The 18,239-nt window shown below is 51.2% G+C and overlaps 1 protein-coding gene across 4 annotated transcripts in view; it reads right to left on the bottom strand.

Moving 5' to 3' along the window:
• BCL9 (BCL9 transcription coactivator) overlaps positions 1–18,239 on the bottom strand; it is a 77,630-nt gene that overhangs the window by 19,175 nt on the left and 40,216 nt on the right. For 2 of the 4 annotated variants that reach the window (XM_075854638.1, XM_075854641.1), the window contains exons 1-4: positions 17,694–17,929; positions 5,303–5,379; positions 2,343–2,636; positions 237–553 (exon numbers count right to left, since the gene is read on the bottom strand). In XM_075854638.1, coding sequence (XP_075710753.1) covers positions 237–553; positions 2,343–2,581 — 556 coding nt within the window. In that variant the 5' untranslated portion in view covers positions 2,582–2,636; positions 5,303–5,379; positions 17,694–17,929. The other 2 variants (XM_075854639.1, XM_075854640.1) reach the window with 2 other exon arrangements.

Below are 18,239 nucleotides of genomic sequence, written 5' to 3'. Positions count from 1 at the left end.
TTTCCCAACACTATCCAAAAAAAAAGTGGCGCTGGGGTTTCAAACACGGCTTTGGGTTAAAGCGTTAACGTAAAAATCTGGTTAACCAAAAATTTCTTCGATTTGTATATAACCTGTAACTTATAAATTACAAATGAGAGGGGGGGCTAAAAACTGGTAACAACCCCCCCCCCAATATGGTAACAGTACCCCCCCTCCCCATTCTTCTGAACACCGCAGCCAGACGTGGGGCTCACCTTTAATTTCGGAGTCTGTAGTGGGGGTTCCTGGGTCTCTCTGGTCAAACGATTCAGCAGAAATACTTCTTTCCCTTTTGCCTTTCCCTTTGGCTCCATTGCCGGCCCCGTTCTTAAGTCCCATGCTGCCCCCGGGACCTTGCAGCGGTTTGGGGGTCAGGTTGCCACTTTTGGGGTCACAAGGAGACGCTTGCGACTGGCTGGCGGAGCCGCCCTGTTTCCCTTGGCTGGAGAACTTGGCGTCCAGCTGGGGGTTGCCAGAAGGAGACATCACGGAGGGAGGGTGTACCATAACCTCTGGCTTGGATTTTGGGCTGCTGGAAAGAGAAAAAAAAAACCAGGAGGATGAGGACTACAACCCCCAACTTCCATCACATGAATGTTATAGTAACCAGAAAAATTCCTATAATCCGGTACCAACGGTAACTGATCAACGTTGCAGCAAATATTCCGGATTATCGGACAGCGGTTGAAATGTAAGGTAGATCGGACCCGAAATCTGCTGTTGTGAATTTATTCATCGGGAGGAATTTCTTAATTTTTCTCCTGTTCCTGAGAAATTCCACCTTGGAGTTTTGTCCCGGATTATCAGACTTTCTGGATTATCGGATTGAAGGGGTTTTCTAAAAGGTAAAACACTGACGGTCTGTCCTGGTGTGAACGGTGGGAGGTTTTGGATTTGCCGGACCCCAGTGATGTGCTTAGAAACACCCACGGATCACTAGATATCAACATTAAACCCCGGAAAACCCCTTTAAAGGGTACCCCGCTGTAAGAGCGCGTGGTTTAGGGGGTCACCCGCTGTGCCGCCGGGACCCGATGACATGAGATCTTCCTGGAGAAGCTCTGGGTCAATACGCAGCTCTGTTTCTATGTACACAGAGACGGGAACACAGCGAGGGCTGCGCAGGGTAAATAAACGGCTGCAGTACAGACACCGGTGACAGAGCTCATACACATGCAGCAGAGCTCAACAGGCTCCTATAATACTTGTTTACCAGATCACCCTTTACCGTTCCCTACACCATGTCTAGAACTATTCTAGAAGTCGCCATACACAGACCGAGGACGGCTAACGATGCGATAATAGAGTACCGTTATGTGTACGCCGCTAGAACGACCGCATCCACTTAATGGAAATGCATTACGTCTTTAATAAACGGAATCTATTAAAATTCTTACTTACCTTTGATTTAACCCCTTACCACACAGCGCCGTAATAGTACAACATCGGGAGCGAGTGGTTACCTCACAATGTCGTACTATTAGGCCCTGTTCACACTGAGGTTTTTTTTGCATGCAGAAAAAAAAAATCTGCCTCTCAACTCCTGAAGGAATTTAGAGGCAGATTTTGACCTGCCTGCGCTTTCTGCCACAGTTTGCCGTGTTTTTCGCCCGCGGCCATTGAGGCTAATGCACGGATCCGGAGGCAAAGAAAACATTGCATAAAAACGCTTGGAAACTAGCGCCGCAGGTTTTTTTTTCTGCCTTCCATTGATTTCAGAGGTGGAAACGCGACAAGAAAGGACATGCCGCTTTTTTCCCCGCGAGCGGCTAAAAGCCGCCCAGGAGAAAAAAAACTGCCTCTGCCTCCCATTGAAATCAATGGAGAGCGATTTCAGCCGTTTTTTTTTTGCGCCAATTCCAATGTTGTTTCTGCATCAAAATCGGCGCCAAAAAAAACGGTGTGAACTGGGCCTTACAGGGCGGGCTCAGCGGATCCTACCCAATCCGTAGCAGGCGTCCCATCAGTAAACCCTTTTTTCCCATAAAGTCACAATTCCGGAGCTTCTTCTCTCAGAACTCTACCGTGTGGTGTTCTGGTTATTCCTCTTGGAAACTTCTGAATAAATTGACCACTGGGTGTTACCATTTCGCTTGTAAAAGGGGCACGTCCCGAGTCTGTCAGCACTGATTGGACATGGTCAGACTGTAGGGACACCCCCCAACTAATAACACCCGGTTGACAATGTATTCATATATTTCCAGGAGGAATAACAGAGGATCGGCCCAGTGGGAATACAACGATTTACTAAAACAGACCCGTCAGGACAGGTGAGAGTTTAGGGGAGCAAGGATTTTGTGGGTACGCCGCACGTCTCGTACCTCTGTGTGTTTCCTGACGGGGAGTTTCGCACTTTGGGGTTACTGGAATGCATTGACAGGGATCCGGAGCTCACAGTCACAGACGCGGTGGGGCTCGCCAGGTTCTTTGGAGGGCTGGGGGACTTCAGAGGAGCTTTCTGTGAAGTGCTTTTGTCAGTGTTGTCCTTTTGCTCGTCCTTTTCCTTTTTGTTTCGCTCTCTCTTGTTGAAGTGGGTTCTCCCCTCCTGCAATTCCAGCATTCTTCGGACATGTGGCTGTCGCTGCGGAGGGAACGCCGTGCATCGCCGGGGCACACTGCAAGACAGAGCGGGGCAAACAACAACAGCAGTTAGAGTACGGTCGCTGCGTGACGGAGCGCGGCGCGGGCCCTGCGGTACAACGCGCTCACTGCCTCCTCAGCGTCTAATAGGGACCTTATCCAATGTCACACATCCGGCGGTCCGGGAAGTCTTAGTTAATTTGTAACGGATTGTCCTTTGCAGAATAATTGCGCCAACGTCGCGAGTCAGACAAATGAACGCCGGTTTTCCAATATCTAATAATTCCCAGGACCGTCTCAAAACGCAAACCGTAAACAAGTCCTTCCTGTAAATCAATGTTACCCAATTAAAGAGGCAGCGCCGGTCTATGGGCACCCGGGACTCAAGGACGAGCGGGAACAGATACATTCCATCAAAAACAGGGGGGGGGGGTCCTAAACTTTTATATATAAAGCCGTTAAAAAAACGACACTTTGAAATGTAAAACTTTATTCTTATTGCTTCGTTTCAGTGGCAGCCAGCAGTAACTGGCCTTGTTGCCCATAGCAACCAATCACAGAGCAGCATAAGGAATGAAAGTTGAGCTCTGATTGGTTGCTATGGGCAACAGACATGCTTGGGGAAATGAGGCCCAATGTTTTCATTCTGGTTGCCATGGCTACTTCCAGGTTTGTTTACAGTAAAAAGTCCAATAGTCGATCACCTCAGAGAACGGGCGTTACACGGACGACCCGACACCGCCGGCAGCTCCTTGCTCTGGCTCATAGTGGGGGTGCAGAAAGAGGAGACCCCCCCCTCCATGTTATGAGTCTGAGACAACCCCTTTGAATCAGCAAGAGAATATTTTTGGCCCGTGCCGGATTATCAGAATTTCTAGATGATAAAGTGCCGGACTAATGGACTTTTACTGTATCTGTGCGCTTTCTAAGCTTTAACCCCGTACGTATACAATCAGATCGGAAACCCCACTGTTTACACTGCTGGCTGCATTCAGAACAAAATAGAAGTCGATGTTTACGGTCATATTTTTATTTTTTTTAAGTTAATGATCCGCCACATCGGCCTTTGTGATGTGTGAGGAAACCGGGGGTCCTAAAGAAACGAGATAATGGGAGGGTCACAAATTTAAAGGGTGTGTCTGAGATTAGAAAAAAAAAAAAAAAAAAAAATTCGATTCCCCCCCCCCCACACCCCCCGGAAACCATGTCACTCGTCCATGGGCTGTGTCTGGTATTTAAATGAACGTGGCTGACCTGCAATACCACACGCAGCCATGGACAAGAGTGGCGCTGTTTCTAGGAAAAATAAATTAAAGCCGTAGAACCTTTTTTTCTAATCTTAGACAACATTTATTGTAAAATAAAGCAGCATTAGAATAATTACTAGAGAAGAACACACAAAAGACGTCATTACAGGACTAAAAAACGTACAGCAGATCGTCACTGCACCGCACAACTATGGCAAGACGTGCCGCCGGAGATCTACTGCAGCCTGGCAGTCCCCTGCTGCAGCCGGGTGTCACTGTACCCGGGCATGGCGCATCAGGGTAATTGTACAGTCATGGATTATTCTAGACAATTGCATCATCAAGTACCGCTACACTGGCGACAACTACTAACAATGGCCACAAGTACAAGTAACATTCAGGGTTGTCACACAGCAACAATCTGACCACCGTTTTTTGAATTCTATTCATTTACAACTCAGGAAGTCCCTGGAGATTAAGGAGGTTTTTTTCTTATATGTGTGAAAAAAAAACAAAAAACATTGGCACCGTATTCGGCTCTGTTCACATTGCACACAAGCTTTATGTTCAGAGCATAGACTCAACCCAATGCCTGACATGGCACTGAATCGCATACAGCGGCAGACATCGCCCTTGGGGTCCCACGCAGGGCACTCTTGGCCTACGGCCCCGATAGATGCGTCAGCATGTGAACATGGCCTTACTGATCCGTATCACATGACGCTGCTCTGTACGGGATTTTGGGTCCTGGATGTAAACAATCTATGTTCCTTTTCACCGACAGCAAGCAAAGCTCTTCAAAATGGCCGATTAAAAGTCGTTTTCTAAGAATTTAAAAATACTTTGATATGCGTAAAGCAAAACAAACTTGGAATATACTTATCTTCGTGAGTTAGTGTTGTGCCGGCGCCGCTGATCTTTCTTTATTGACAGTATGCAATGACGTCGCATCACCGACAACTACCACACGATGTCACGTCAGTCGTTCAGTGGCCAACGTGATCACACGGCGTCATATCCGCGCATACTGTAAGGACTGGCGGAGATCAGCGGCGCAGGATCGGCACAGATTCAGTACAGAAGTAGATTACAAATTCACAGGCTGGCTGGGTATACCTTCGCCCGTAATCACACTCAATATAAAGAGGTTAAGAAATTAAGCAGCGACTTCGACGACTGATTGATAATCAGAAGGTGACGCTGCAAAGCGGGGGGGGGGGGGATGGGCAGCGTGCCCGGGGAAGGCCGCCTGGCAACTCTTATGTAAACATGTTCTACCTGGTAATTATTTGCTCTCCGATTTACCAGCTTTTTATTTTTCTCCGTCTCGGAGGCTGGAGTCCGGGCAGGGAAGGTGCGGATCAGCGGCGCCGCACCGGAGAAGACTTCCGCCCTCGGCTCTTTAGCGCTCGGGTTTGTATAATTAAACTTGGCTTCTCCTCGTCATTACTCACCAGGGCCCCTGGGGTCACGATACAGCGCTACTCATCCTGGTAGTCAGTGAGGACCCTCGCAACGGAAGCGCAATTACCTGCAAGAGAACAGAGAATCCGTTCAGCTGGAGGAAGGAGAAACCATTCATAGCGGAATTAACTCCTCGAGATCAGGAAGGAACAAAGACAAAGTTGGAGGAAAATCCCCTATTAAGTCCAACGGGCTACACATGAATAGAGCGGCGTTCTGAAAGCGAGCCGATCCTGGGAAAGCTGGGTGACGACAACCAATCCGGCCCCCATTACAGCTTAGACAGGGTGGGTCACACCGCTTTTTAAGACTCCTGAAAGTTAAGTCATCCCAACTAGGGATATATTAGTTTTATTGGTTGTCACCCAGCTTTCCGAGACACAAACACAGCTGACAACCAATACGGCCCCTGTAACAGCTCCCACGTTCACCCAGCTTTCCAAGACTCCTGAAAAGCAAACGATCAGATATTGGTTGCCTCCAGCGTTCCTACAAACACATGAGAACCAAAACGGGCCGTCTTATAACTCCCATGATCACCCAGCTTTCTAGGATTCCTGAATGGAAAATGGAGTCATGTATCATGCTCCTATTTTTCTAGACTGCCATCAATCTGTCTTGGAGAGGTGGTAGATAACACATATGGGAGCCACAATGGCCATCACCCAGCTTTCCTATTGGCGGATAAACAAAACTGCCCCCATTACAGCACCCATAGGGTTTGTCACACAACTTTCCAAGATTCCAGAACAGATTAGCCGAATCATGCAGCGATTTCTCTTTGGAAAACTTAAAAAGCTGGGTGATAAGGCTCATATTGGCTGTTCGTTTATAGGAAAGCTGGGTGACAACCAATACAGCCCCCCACAGGGGTCCCCACCCAGCTTTCCAAAGACAAATCACTGCATAATTAAGTCGACGTCCCATTCAGGAGTCTTGGAGAGCCAAACAAGCAGCCCCTTTCTGGGAAAGCTAGGTGACTCCAAATACGACCCCCTTTTTACAGCTCCCAGATGAGTATTCACCCAGCTTTACAGGACTTCTGAATGGGTAGATCTGGATGAGCGCACGATGTAGAGCCGCGACCGCTTTCCCGGAAACTGATATAAAGCGAATAAATGGCTGAGCGTGAAGAACTTTCTATTAGATCAATGAAGCAGGAAGGATAAGCGGCACCCGCAGCGTCTACATATCATGGGGGAGAATTTGAAACCGGACAATATATAATTAATCGTGGAAGACTTGTTAATGAAGATCCAGAGCGCGAACTCAGAATCACATTGTCTACCCGGCGACGACAAAACACGGAAGTCACAGCGTCTACAGTGACATCAATCTCGTCTCGCGACCAGCAGATTGGCAACTTCCTCACAGAGCGACGCAGAACGCCCGCTGCCAACACATATCTCGGCGAAAACCTGCACCCACGTGCCATACTGGAAGTCACCCAGCTTTCCTAGAAACCCTGAGCGGTTAACAGATTTTTAGGAACAAAGCTGTTGTAATTCAAAATACGATAAAACATTTTAACTTTCGAAAAAAAAAAAAAAAAAGTCAAGAACACTGCTTGCTGCCAGACAATGGGAACATTCTTGTTTACATACAGAAAACCCATCATGACCGAATACATCTCACAGCTGAGGGTTCGTCAACATTATACCCAGTCTAGACAATCCTCTGCAGAAGCAGCACAAATCTCTTCCCTGTCCCATTTGTTACAATGTATCAGTGCAGGTAAAATGTAATCAGTCTGGAGTCCGTGCTATTTATCTCACGAAGCGCTGCCAAGACTGGATACAACGGTAGCAAACGGTCAGCAGTGAGAAGAATTAGGGCTGTAGAGGTTTTCAGGATGTAAACAAAGAATGTTACATTCACTGACAGCAAGCAGAGTTCTAAAATAAATAAATGGTGAGGCGTTTAAAAGCAAAGTCTATTAGCGAATTGCAGAACTTTTCATGAAGCTTTATTTATCACATTGCTTGAAGACAGGCAGGACATGGGGGCAGAATGATCAAATGTCCAGCAGTAAAACTGTCCTTGTTGGACACAGCAACCAATCACAGTTCAGCTTTAATTTCTTAACCTGCTCTGGAAAAATGAAAGCAGCGCTGTGATTGGTTGCTAAGGGTAACAAGCCCATTTTTACTGTTAGACACCACTGCAAGCTCTGCTAACATGTCATTGTTGTGTCCGCTCATGCTGAAAATCCTGCACAGTGGAAGCTCCCCACTGATAATTAAGCTTATAAAAAGGTAAGATATGGCCGCTGCCGGGGACACACAGAGGAAGATTTATGAAAACGAACAGAGAAACTGCCTGTTGTCAATAGCAACCAATCACAGTGCAGCTTTCATTTTTAATACAGCTCTGGAATAGTTAAAGCTGCACTGTGATTGGTTGCTATGGACAATAGAGATTTTCTTGAAACATGAAAGCTGCACTGTGATTGGTTTCTAAGGATAATAGTTTTCTGTTAGACCGTTTTCAAAAATTTCCCCCATCGACTCACAAGACCCCCCAGCACGTTTACAACCCCAGAAATCACTATATTGCTGTTTATGGCAGCCTGTGTTCTGCAGTCCAGTCACAGAGCACAGGCTGCCACAACTGGTGCCTGTGGGGATTTTTCTACATTAGCAATGGTCTAATAGTCCCGGGCACGTTATATGTAAACAAATGGGCAATGGTCATAACCCAGCCCCCCACCCTCTTATATACAGCAGTGCAGTCCAAGCAAGCCCAAAACACATCAGCGTCCGGGGGCTGTCCAGTCGTGGGGGCTGTATAACACTGTCACTGAATCGCCTATTGGAGTCTCTGGTAGTCTGGTTGCTTTTTAGCTCGGCTTCATTAGCACACAGCCATGACTCGAGCTCACAGCTACACCGTCAAATAGAAGTCGGATATCACTTCATGTCCCATCAGGTTTCTGATCTATTTCTCCGCCATGCTTTACACTGCAGCTCTGCTTGTTCAGATGAAGGAAAAGTTGATTATAGAGTAATGATAACATGGTCACCTAGCTTTCCTAGAAACTGAAAACTAAAATAGCTGAATAGAATTTTTGGCGGATGAGTCGCGCACTGTTCAGCGGCGCCCTTTAACTAGTAAATAAGCGCACTATATGCGGCGTCACCCAAGGTATGGCATGAATAAATGAGACAGAGGTCATAAATCTGTCACTAATTAGACAGCACATCTCCATGTCACGTAATTACACGTCCTGCTCACCCGGCAAGGCCTCTCATATTATTATTATAAATCACGGGACGTGCACTTGGCCGCGGCCATTATTTCCTACGAGCCCGGACCGCAGAACACGGCCGTAATAAGACACGCCCGTTCTTTCTGTGGCTCCCGGTCCATGCACGGACCGTGGAAACAACAGTCGTGTGCATGGCCCCATAATAATGAACAGGGCCGCAATTCTCCTGTTGATTTTTGGGGGAATTGCGGCCGCAAAAGCACGTTTGTGTGCAAATCGCCCCCGACCAGACGAACGCACGTTACACAGAGGATATGCGGTAAAGAGCATTACTCAACTCTCCTGGAGACCTGAAAAGCAGTGTGTTAAAGGGGTCGTCCAGCAAGTGCAAAACTACAACCAGCGTCTGATGGGCAGGCTGGGAGCCCTAGTACTGGGCAGGCTGGGAGTCCTAGTACTGGGCAGGCTGGGAGCCCTAGTACTGGGCAGGCTGGGAGCCCTAGTACTGGGCAGGCTGGGAGATCTAGTACTGGGCAGGCTGGGAGTCCTAGTACTGGGCAGGCTGGGAGTCCTAGTACTGGGCAGGCTGGGAGTCCTAGTACTGGGCAGGCTGGGAGCCCTAGTACTGGGCAGGCTGGGAGCCCTAGTACTGGGCAGGCTGGGAGCCCTAGTACTGGGCAGGCTGGGAGCCCTAGTACTGGGCAGGCTGGGAGCCCTAGTACTGGGCAGGCTGGGAGCCCTAGTACTGGGCAGGCTGGGAGCCCTAGTACTGGGCAGGCTGGGAGCCCTAGTACTGGGCAGGCTGGGAGCCCTAGTACTGGGCAGGCTGGGAGCCCTAGTACTGGGCAGGCTGGGAGCCCTAGTACTGGGCAGGCTGGGAGATCTAGTACTGGGCAGGCTGGGAGATCTAGTACTGGGCAGGCTGGGAGATCTAGTACTGGGCAGGCTGGGAGATCTAGTACTGGGCAGGCTGGGAGTCCTAGTACTGGGCAGGCTGGGAGATCTAGTACTGGGCAGGCTGGGAGATCTAGTACTGGGCAGGCTGGGAGCCCTAGTACTGGGCAGGCTGGGAGCCCTAGTACTGGGCAGGCTGGGAGCCCTAGTACTGGGCAGGCTGGGAGCCCTAGTACTGGGCAGGCTGGGAGTCCTAGTACTGGGCAGGCTGGGAGTCCTAGTACTGGGCAGGCTGGGAGTCCTAGTACTGGGCAGGCTGGGAGTCCTAGTACTGGGCAGGCTGGGAGTCCTAGTACTGGGCAGGCTGGGAGTCCTAGTACTGGGCAGGCTGGGAGACCTAGTACTGGGCAGGCTGGGAGTCCTAGTACTGGGCAGGCTGGGAGTCCTAGTACTGGGCAGGCTGGGAGTCCTAGTACTGGGCAGGCTGGGAGTCCTAGTACTGGGCAGGCTGGGAGTCCTAGTACTGGGCAGGCTGGGAGTCCTAGTACTGGGCAGGCTGGGAGTCCTAGTACTGGGCAGGCTGGGAGTCCTAGTACTGGGCAGGCTGGGAGTCCTAGTACTGGGCAGGCTGGGAGTCCTAGTACTGGGCAGGCTGGGAGTCCTAGTACTGGGCAGGCTGGGAGTCCTAGTACTGGGCAGGCTGGGAGTCCTAGTACTGGGCAGGCTGGGAGTCCTAGTACTGGGCAGGCTGGGAGTCCTAGTACTGGGCAGGCTGGGAGTCCTAGTACTGGGCAGGCTGGGAGATCTAGTACTGGGCAGGCTGGGAGATCTAGTACTGGGCAGGCTGGGAGATCTAGTACTGGGCAGGCTGGGAGATCTAGTACTGGGCAGGCTGGGAGATCTAGTACTGGGCAGGCTGGGAGATCTAGTACTGGGCAGGCTGGGAGATCTAGTACTGGGCAGGCTGGGAGATCTAGTACTGCAGTCAATGAGAGCCTCAGGTTGGAGACCACGCAGCTTAAGGCCACATGTAGACGATGCGTATTACGTGCAAATTTGGCGCACAGATTTTCCTGCAGGCAATTCCACAGCGTAATACGGCGCCAGCAAAGTAAAAGAGCGTTCAAGAATTCTCATTTACACGTTGCAGAGTTAAAGAATAATTACTTTAAAATCCACATGTCAATTTTGCATTTCCGCCTGCAAATTGTATCGAACAAGTTTATAAAAAATGCACCAAAATCTGCAGCATAAAACTGAACCGATATCTGCATCAAAACGTAAAATCCCATAAAAAAAAACAGAAAACGCACTATTAGGCCAAATTCAGACGACCGTGTTAGACATCCGTGTGACAGCCGTTAAAACCACGGTCGTCACGTGGACGGATGCATTTCAATGGAGCCGTTCAAGCGTCCGTTGGACGTGTCCTATTTTCTTCCGTTTTCGCAGATCCCTCGATAGACTCAAGTCTATGGGGATCCGTGAAAACAGGACCCGCACGGGGGCAACTCGTACGTCAAAAACGGCCGTTCTTCACGTCCAAGTTTCCCCTCGGTCTGAACCCTTAGGAGCGGATTTTACCTGCGGAATTACCTGCGGCTTTGATGAGAATTTTTCGCACCAAATTCCGCAACGTGTGCCCGTAGCCTAAAGAAGTATTGAGAATTCATGATACACAAGACAGGTGATAAATGTCTGATCGCTGGGACCCCCTCAAATCACTAGAACGGGGGTCCTGAACTTCCATTCCTTCTCACTGAACCCCCGCCCCTCGCAGTAAGCAATACGAGCAAGCGCGCTGCCGCTCATCTTTAAAGGGTAACTAAATGCTTAAACTTCGGACGTGTCACAAGGAGTTTTGACTGGTGGGGGCCCAGGCACTGAGACCCTCACTGATCGCTAAAAAGAAGCGGTAGAAGTGCTCGTGTGAGCGCTCAGCCGCTTAGTTTCGGCTTTTTCCAGATATCAATGTAGCGGAGTACGGGCTCAATAGAAAGTCTATGAGTCCGTACTCCGCTACATCGGCTTCCTGGAAAAAGCTGAACAGAAACAAAGTGGCTCAGCGCTCACACGAGGACTTCTGCTGACTCGTTTTAGCGATTGGTGGGGGTCACGGTGCTCGGACCACCACCCATCAAAACTTCTGACGTGTCAGAAGTTTATTGAACGTTTAGTTAGGCCCCATGCACACAAATGTGTTTTTGCGGCCGCAATTCACCCACAAATCTGCGGTCCCATTCATTACTATGGACCATGCACACGACCATGGTTTCCACAGTCCGTGGATTGCCCGGGAGCCCGGACCGCAAAGAGATCGGACATGTTATTACGGCCGCATTTTGCGGGCCAGGCTCATTGAAATGAATGTACACGCCCACGCGCACGGTCCCCCGATGACACTCCGCGGCCGTCCGAGCCGCAAATCACGGGCCGTGCACACCACTACGGTCGTGGGCATGAGCCCTTACCCTTTTTCAAAAACGCCCCGTCAGAACAGAACGCCTTTTTACCCATTGAAATCAATGGGCAGATGTTTGGAGGCGTCCCGCTTCCGATTTTTCGGCCAAAAATAAGCAGTGTGAGCATACCCTTAGAAAACCTCTCCGATTAGGTTGTCCAGGTATTTTATATTGAGGCCTATCCTTAAGATCGGTCATCCATATTAGATCGGTGGGGGGGTTCGACTCCCAGCAACCCACCGATCAGCTGACTGAAGGGGCCGTGGCAACAGACGCCGTGGCCTCTTCTTAGCTTACCTGGCAGAGTGCCGTCCACCTCCGTAGCGGCTGTGCCTGGAATTAGTCTCTGTCCCATTCAACTGAACGGGACTGAGCTGCGATCCCAGGCACAGCCGCTACGGAGGTGCACGGCACGGTGCCTGGTAAACATTGAAGATGAAGCCGATTGGCATGGGAGTCGGACCCCCCCCCCCCCCCCCCGCTGATCTGATATTTATGACCTGTCCTAAAAAGCCATTGATATAAAATGCCTGGAGAACCCCTTCAAGATGGCCATAAGTGGGAAGATTTACCCCCGACCCAATCAGCATCCTGCTATTTCTCACTGGTGGTTAAAGGGCCATACATCCTATACGCTGCCTGATAGGAAGACATTGCTATTGGTCAACGCTCTCGTACTGTCGTTAATAATCTGCTCCTTTGACAGTAGGATCGTTCATTATCACTGTTAATATTCAACTGAACTCACTGTGCAATGCCATTTACTGCTCCCTGTTATCAGCCATTTGCTACTGGAGAAATGGAATCCAGCAGGCAGATTGTGGTCAACTCTCCCGTAACAACAAGGCCTAATGGGGACGCCATCTTTAAATGGAAAATAGGAATGCGTGGTCGCCCTAACTAGACACGTGCCGCTCAGGGTTCTGGGAAAGCGGAACGTTACAGCCGTCATTTATCTCATTGTCAGGGCTGTAAAGAAAAGGACGTCGGTCATTAGAGCCGATCTGCTCCCGCCGATCTTATCTACGCGCGACTGGATTCAGATAACGCAATTAGACTGCGACGTGTGAACACACCCAAACATTCTGCTCTCCAGACTGATACATTGAAACGAACCCTCAGGGCAGAGACGTACAGTCAAATTCCTTTAATGCAGAATAGGAGAGAGCAGATGGGTGCCGGATTGTCAGAAGGTCATAGATAAGTATATAAAGCTCACACATAAGGGCAGGGAACCCCAGAAAGAAAGCCAAAAAACCACATTTTATATAAGTGACAGGGTTATCTAGACCGGCTCCAAGAGTAGCAAACCCTCAGCTGTAACTCGTATTAGGTCTGCCCAGGTTTTCAGGCCATTGGTTGTAAAGAATAAATGCTCACAATTCACTGACAGCAAGCAGAGTTCTTGGCATGGTGAGGAATTGATACACAAAAGTAGATTAGAAAGTTGCAGAACTTTTCCATTATACAAATAATTTTGAATCCTCTACAGCGGTCACCAACTCCAAGGGTCCGCAACACACTGCCGGGTAAGTAAACGCCAAGCCTGGGGCACCGCTGCTGGAAAACTACAAGTCCAAGCATGCCCAGTCACCCAGCCTGCATGGGGTGGAGGACCAGTCTGTCAATACTATAGGAGATCCTGTATGCTCTCTACACATCAACAGCACAAATCCCTCAATTTGTTACAGTGTATCAGTGCAGCTAAAATGTGGAGTCCAGATTAGAATTGTCTAGATAGGAGATAAATGTAACAAATCATCAGCTGTGATGAGTTAGGGCTGTACAGGTTTAACACTAGGCTGTGAGATGTATTCGGTCTGTACAGATTGTTAAATTTCTGAATGTAAACAAGGTGCAAATTCACTGACAGCAAGCATAGATTTTAACACGTGTGCGGCGTTGCGACAAAGTATATTCGAAAGTTGAAGAAGTTTTCATTTTACAAAGATTGAAGTAGATTTTGCTCCTTGGGGATTATTTATAGATTGGAGTTTCACGTGTTTGTGCACAAGTGTTGTCATAGGAGCAGCAGCTGAAACCTGCACCTATGACAACCCCTAAGGGAGGGCACATGGACTGTATTACACAGATAGGCCGAGTCCTCCAAAGCAGGAGCTGCTCTTCAATCTGGATAATAGAGGGGACTCCACCTGTATGTTCTTCTAACGTTAGATGGAGAATTCCTTTAAGGCCATAGGACTTCTACGGAGAGTCCGTGCCGCAATTACGATCAGGACACTCATCCACTAGACCGAGCAGAGATCAGCTACAAAGAGCGTCCTTCCCTCTGGAGGACCCGGCATGTCCATGCTTTGCATGGAGAGGCTATCGATTTCAATGAGTAATGTGTAATGCTTTATTTCCCCTGTGGTGGCGCTATAGAGGAATTAAACACTTACTGCCCGGTTCCCCCAGACAGGACAGCAGATTGTGAACAGCCTGCGATCAGCTGATCATCAGGCGACCCCTCTAACAAAAAGTGAGAACTCTCTACACTCGAAACGAGAACATTTTTCACCATGCTTTACAGTGCAACAGCATCGCAGGACAGACAAAATCCCTCACATCCGTTAAAGGGTTTTTCCGTTGTTATGATTATTATGTATTCATTGCGTAATGAAAAGTTCCGCAACTTTGTAGTATCCTTTGTATTTCAATTCCTCGTCATTTTCAAGATCTCTGCTTGCGGTCAGTGATTGAGAACATTCTTGTTTATAGCCAGAGGCTAAAAACGTCTGGATGTAAAACATTGTACCCAGTCCGTCAGCTAAATACATCAGCAGCGCCAATCGCTCTCCTTCCCTGACAGTTTGCTACTTTGTGCCAGTGCAGGTAGAACGTATTGGGTCCGGAGTCCAGGATGTTTACCTTGCTGAGTCTTGGATGGACTGAATACACGACCGAATCCTCAGCTGCGAGAAATATCAGGTTTTAGGGATGGGAAGGCCAATGTTTCCATTCACTGATAACAAGCAGAGATCTTGAAAATGGTCACGAATTGAAACAAAAAGGATATAAAAAAAGTTGCAAAACTCAAAATAAAAAACCTGATTAATAAAGCTGCGGTTACTATGGATACACCAGCCAACTATAAACGCTTAGATACGGTTGTCAGGCAGCAGGTCCATAGCAACCAGTCACTCTCAGGTCTTCACCCCAAAATTAAAGGGCATGGAAGTAGTGAAGTCAAACACACAAATCTCATCTACACCTCACAGGGGTTCAACAGGACAATACTAATAATAAAAAGAAAGCCCACCCTGCATTTACAACCGCTGCACCGGGTGCCCATATACACGTCACACCCCTCCCCCCAAGTCAAGTCCTTCTAGACCAGCAAATGTCCCTGGAATACGACAGCACAGGGCTCATTCACAGCAATGCCATGACGGTTCCTCGTTCTTCCCGGACCATCAGTTTTTACGGAACGCGGGAAAAAAAAATCCCAGCACACCGGCTTCTCCGAGGAAAAGTTCTGCAACTTTCTAATATACTTTACGTATTAATCCCTTACCACGTTCAAGACCTCTGCTTGATGTCAGTGATGGGGAGCATGGTGGTTTACATTCAGAGGTTGAGAATTCAAACAGACCTAGTACTTCTCACAGCTGAGGGTTTGTTACAATTGCATCCAGTGTAGACAATCCCCTGCGAGATGAACAATCTGGACTACAGGATGATACATTTTACCTGCACTGATACATTGTATCAAACGATCAGAACAGAAAGGGGATTTGTGCTGATGTGTTTAGGATGTCAACAACAATGTTCCCATTCACTGACAGGAAGCAGCGATGGTGAAAACGGCAAGGAATTGAAACATTAGAAAACGTTAAGAACGTTCCATTATAAAACGGTTTGTATCTGTCAAACACTGGTGTGAATGAGACCCAACCCCGTGCGGACAGTAAATCTCAGCCACCCAATCCCCTCCAATACAAACCTAATGTCACTCTCCAAAGATCACCCCAAAACCAAATACCAGGTCACCACCACAAACAGACGACCCGTCACCCAATGCCCCCTGCTCTCCGGTCAGCAGCTCCAGTGACACCGGTCTAGACCCCTACAATGCCAGCTGTGAGCGCCCGCCTCAGTACAACACCAGCCTAGCGGTACAGGTCCCTGTGATCCCTACAGCAGCTCCCCCGTACACCCGCAGTCCCCAAATAACATCACACTTACTACAATCTCCATGTTCTGCCAACGTCCCTACCACTAAGTGGCCCTGCCTCAGACCCGTCCTTATCCCAGAACCCTCCGTCCCCGCAGAGCCCCCGTCCCCACCCCGCAGAGCCCCCCCTCGTCCCGTCCTCACCCCGCAGAGACCCCCTCGTCCCGTCCTCACCCCGCAGAGACCCCCTCGTCCCGTCCTCACCCCGCAGAGACCCCCTCGTCCCGTCCTCACCCCGCAGAGACCCCCTCGTCCCGTCCTCACCCCGCAGAGACCCCCTCGTCCCGTCCTCACCCCGCAGAGACCCCCTCGTCCCGTCCTCACCCCGCAGAGACCCCCTCGTCCCGTCCTCACCCCGCAGAGACCCCCTCGTCCCGTCCTCACCCCGCAGAGACCCCCTCGTCCCGTCCTCACCCCGCAGAGACCCCCCTCGTCCCGTCCTCACCCCGCAGAGACCCCCCTCGTCCCGTCCTCACCCCGCAGAGACCCCCCTCGTCCCGTCCTCACCCCGCAGAGACCCCCCTCGTCCCGTCCTCACCCCGCAGAGACCCCCCTCGTCCCGTCCTCACCCCGCAGAGACCCCCCTCGTCCCGTCCTCACCCCGCAGAGACCCCCCTCACCCCGCAGAGACCCCCCTCGTCCCGTCCTCACCCCGCAGAGACCCCCCTCGTCCCGTCCTCACCCCGCAGAGACCCCCCTCGTCCCGCCCTCACCCCGCAGAGACCCCCCTCGTCCCGCAGAGACCCCCCTCGTCCCGCCCTCACCCCGCAGAGACCCCCCTCGTCCCGCCCTCACCCCGCAGAGACCCCCCACGTCCCGCCCTCACCCCGCAGAGACCCCCACGTCCCGCCCTCACCCCGCAGAGACCCCCACGTCCCGCCCTCACCCCGCAGAGCCCCCCACGTCCAGTCCTCACCCCGCAGAGCCCCCCTGTCCAGTCCTCACCCCGCAGAGCCCCCCTGTCCAGTCCTCACCCCGCAGAGCCCCCCTGTCCAGTCCTCACCCCGCAGAGCCCCCCTGTCCTCACCCCGCAGAGCCCCCCTGTCCTCACCCCGCAGAGCCCCCCTGTCCAGTCCTCACCCCGCAGAGCCCCCCTGTCCAGTCCTCACCCCGCAGAGCCCCCCTGTCCAGTCCTCACCCCGCAGAGCCCCCCTGTCCAGTCCTCACCCCGCAGAGCCCCCCTGTCCAGTCCTCACCCCGCAGAGCCCCCCTGTCCAGTCCTCACCCCGCAGAGCCCCCCTGTCCAGTCCTCACCCCGCAGAGCCCCCCTGTCCAGTCCTCACCCCGCAGAGCCCCCGTGTCCCGTCCTTACCCCGCAGAGCCCCCGTATCCCGTCCTTACCCCAGAGCCCCCCTGTCCCGTCCAGTCCTTACCCCCGTCCACAGCCTCCCTGGCCCGCACACATGCAGTATTACAATCGCTGCCTCCACCTCCACACACCGGGCCCTGTCCCCTCTCAGATCTGAGCCTGCACTGTACACCCTCCGGAGGAGGCCCGGACTTCTCTCACTCCCAGGCCGGAGGCCTTTGCTGTGCGCCCCTCAGCCCGGGACCTAGCTCCTGTAAGCCTCCTCCCCGCAGCGTGTCCCCGTTACCCGGATCCAGGGCCTGCTAGCGTGGAGCCAGGCAGCGACACTCACCGGTAGCAGCAGCAGGGACGAGGCGAAGCTCCCGCCGCGGGGGGGAGGGGGGGAATGGTTGGAGGAGGAGGGGGGTATAACGTGACGCGATCACCGGGGCTCCCGCGGTCCTCACTCCCCTCACAGCCGGCAGTGCGGGCCGCTCGGCGGCAGCTTTAATCTCCCGCAGCCGCACACAAGCTCCATTGTCTTTTTTTTTTTTTTGACCCCCTCCTTCAGCACCTTCTCCTACCTCCTCCCCCTTTCCGGCTCCTGCAAGTGGTGCCTTCCTCCACCCCTCGCTGAGCTGCCGCCGAGACCACGCCTCTTTCGCTCTCAGCAGACACGCCCCTGACATTCCCAACACTTACCGCCGCTTCGTGTGACACCACGGACACGCCTACCTCGACGACAGTAACCACGCCTACTCAATTCCACACTAAAGACTTTCGCACTAAATCTGACACGCCCCCACCTGATAAGCCCCGCCCATCTTGTCTGTCTGTTCTCCCTTTCTCTCTCTCCCTCACTAGAAGAACGTTCCACTCCTAACTGCCTCCCCTTCCC

This window comes from Rhinoderma darwinii, chromosome 2 (genome assembly GCF_050947455.1).
Source record: "Rhinoderma darwinii isolate aRhiDar2 chromosome 2, aRhiDar2.hap1, whole genome shotgun sequence".
NCBI lineage: Eukaryota > Metazoa > Chordata > Amphibia > Anura > Rhinodermatidae > Rhinoderma > Rhinoderma darwinii.
The sequence above is the reverse complement of the archived record's forward strand: the minus strand, read 5'-3'. Positions and strand labels throughout refer to the sequence as shown.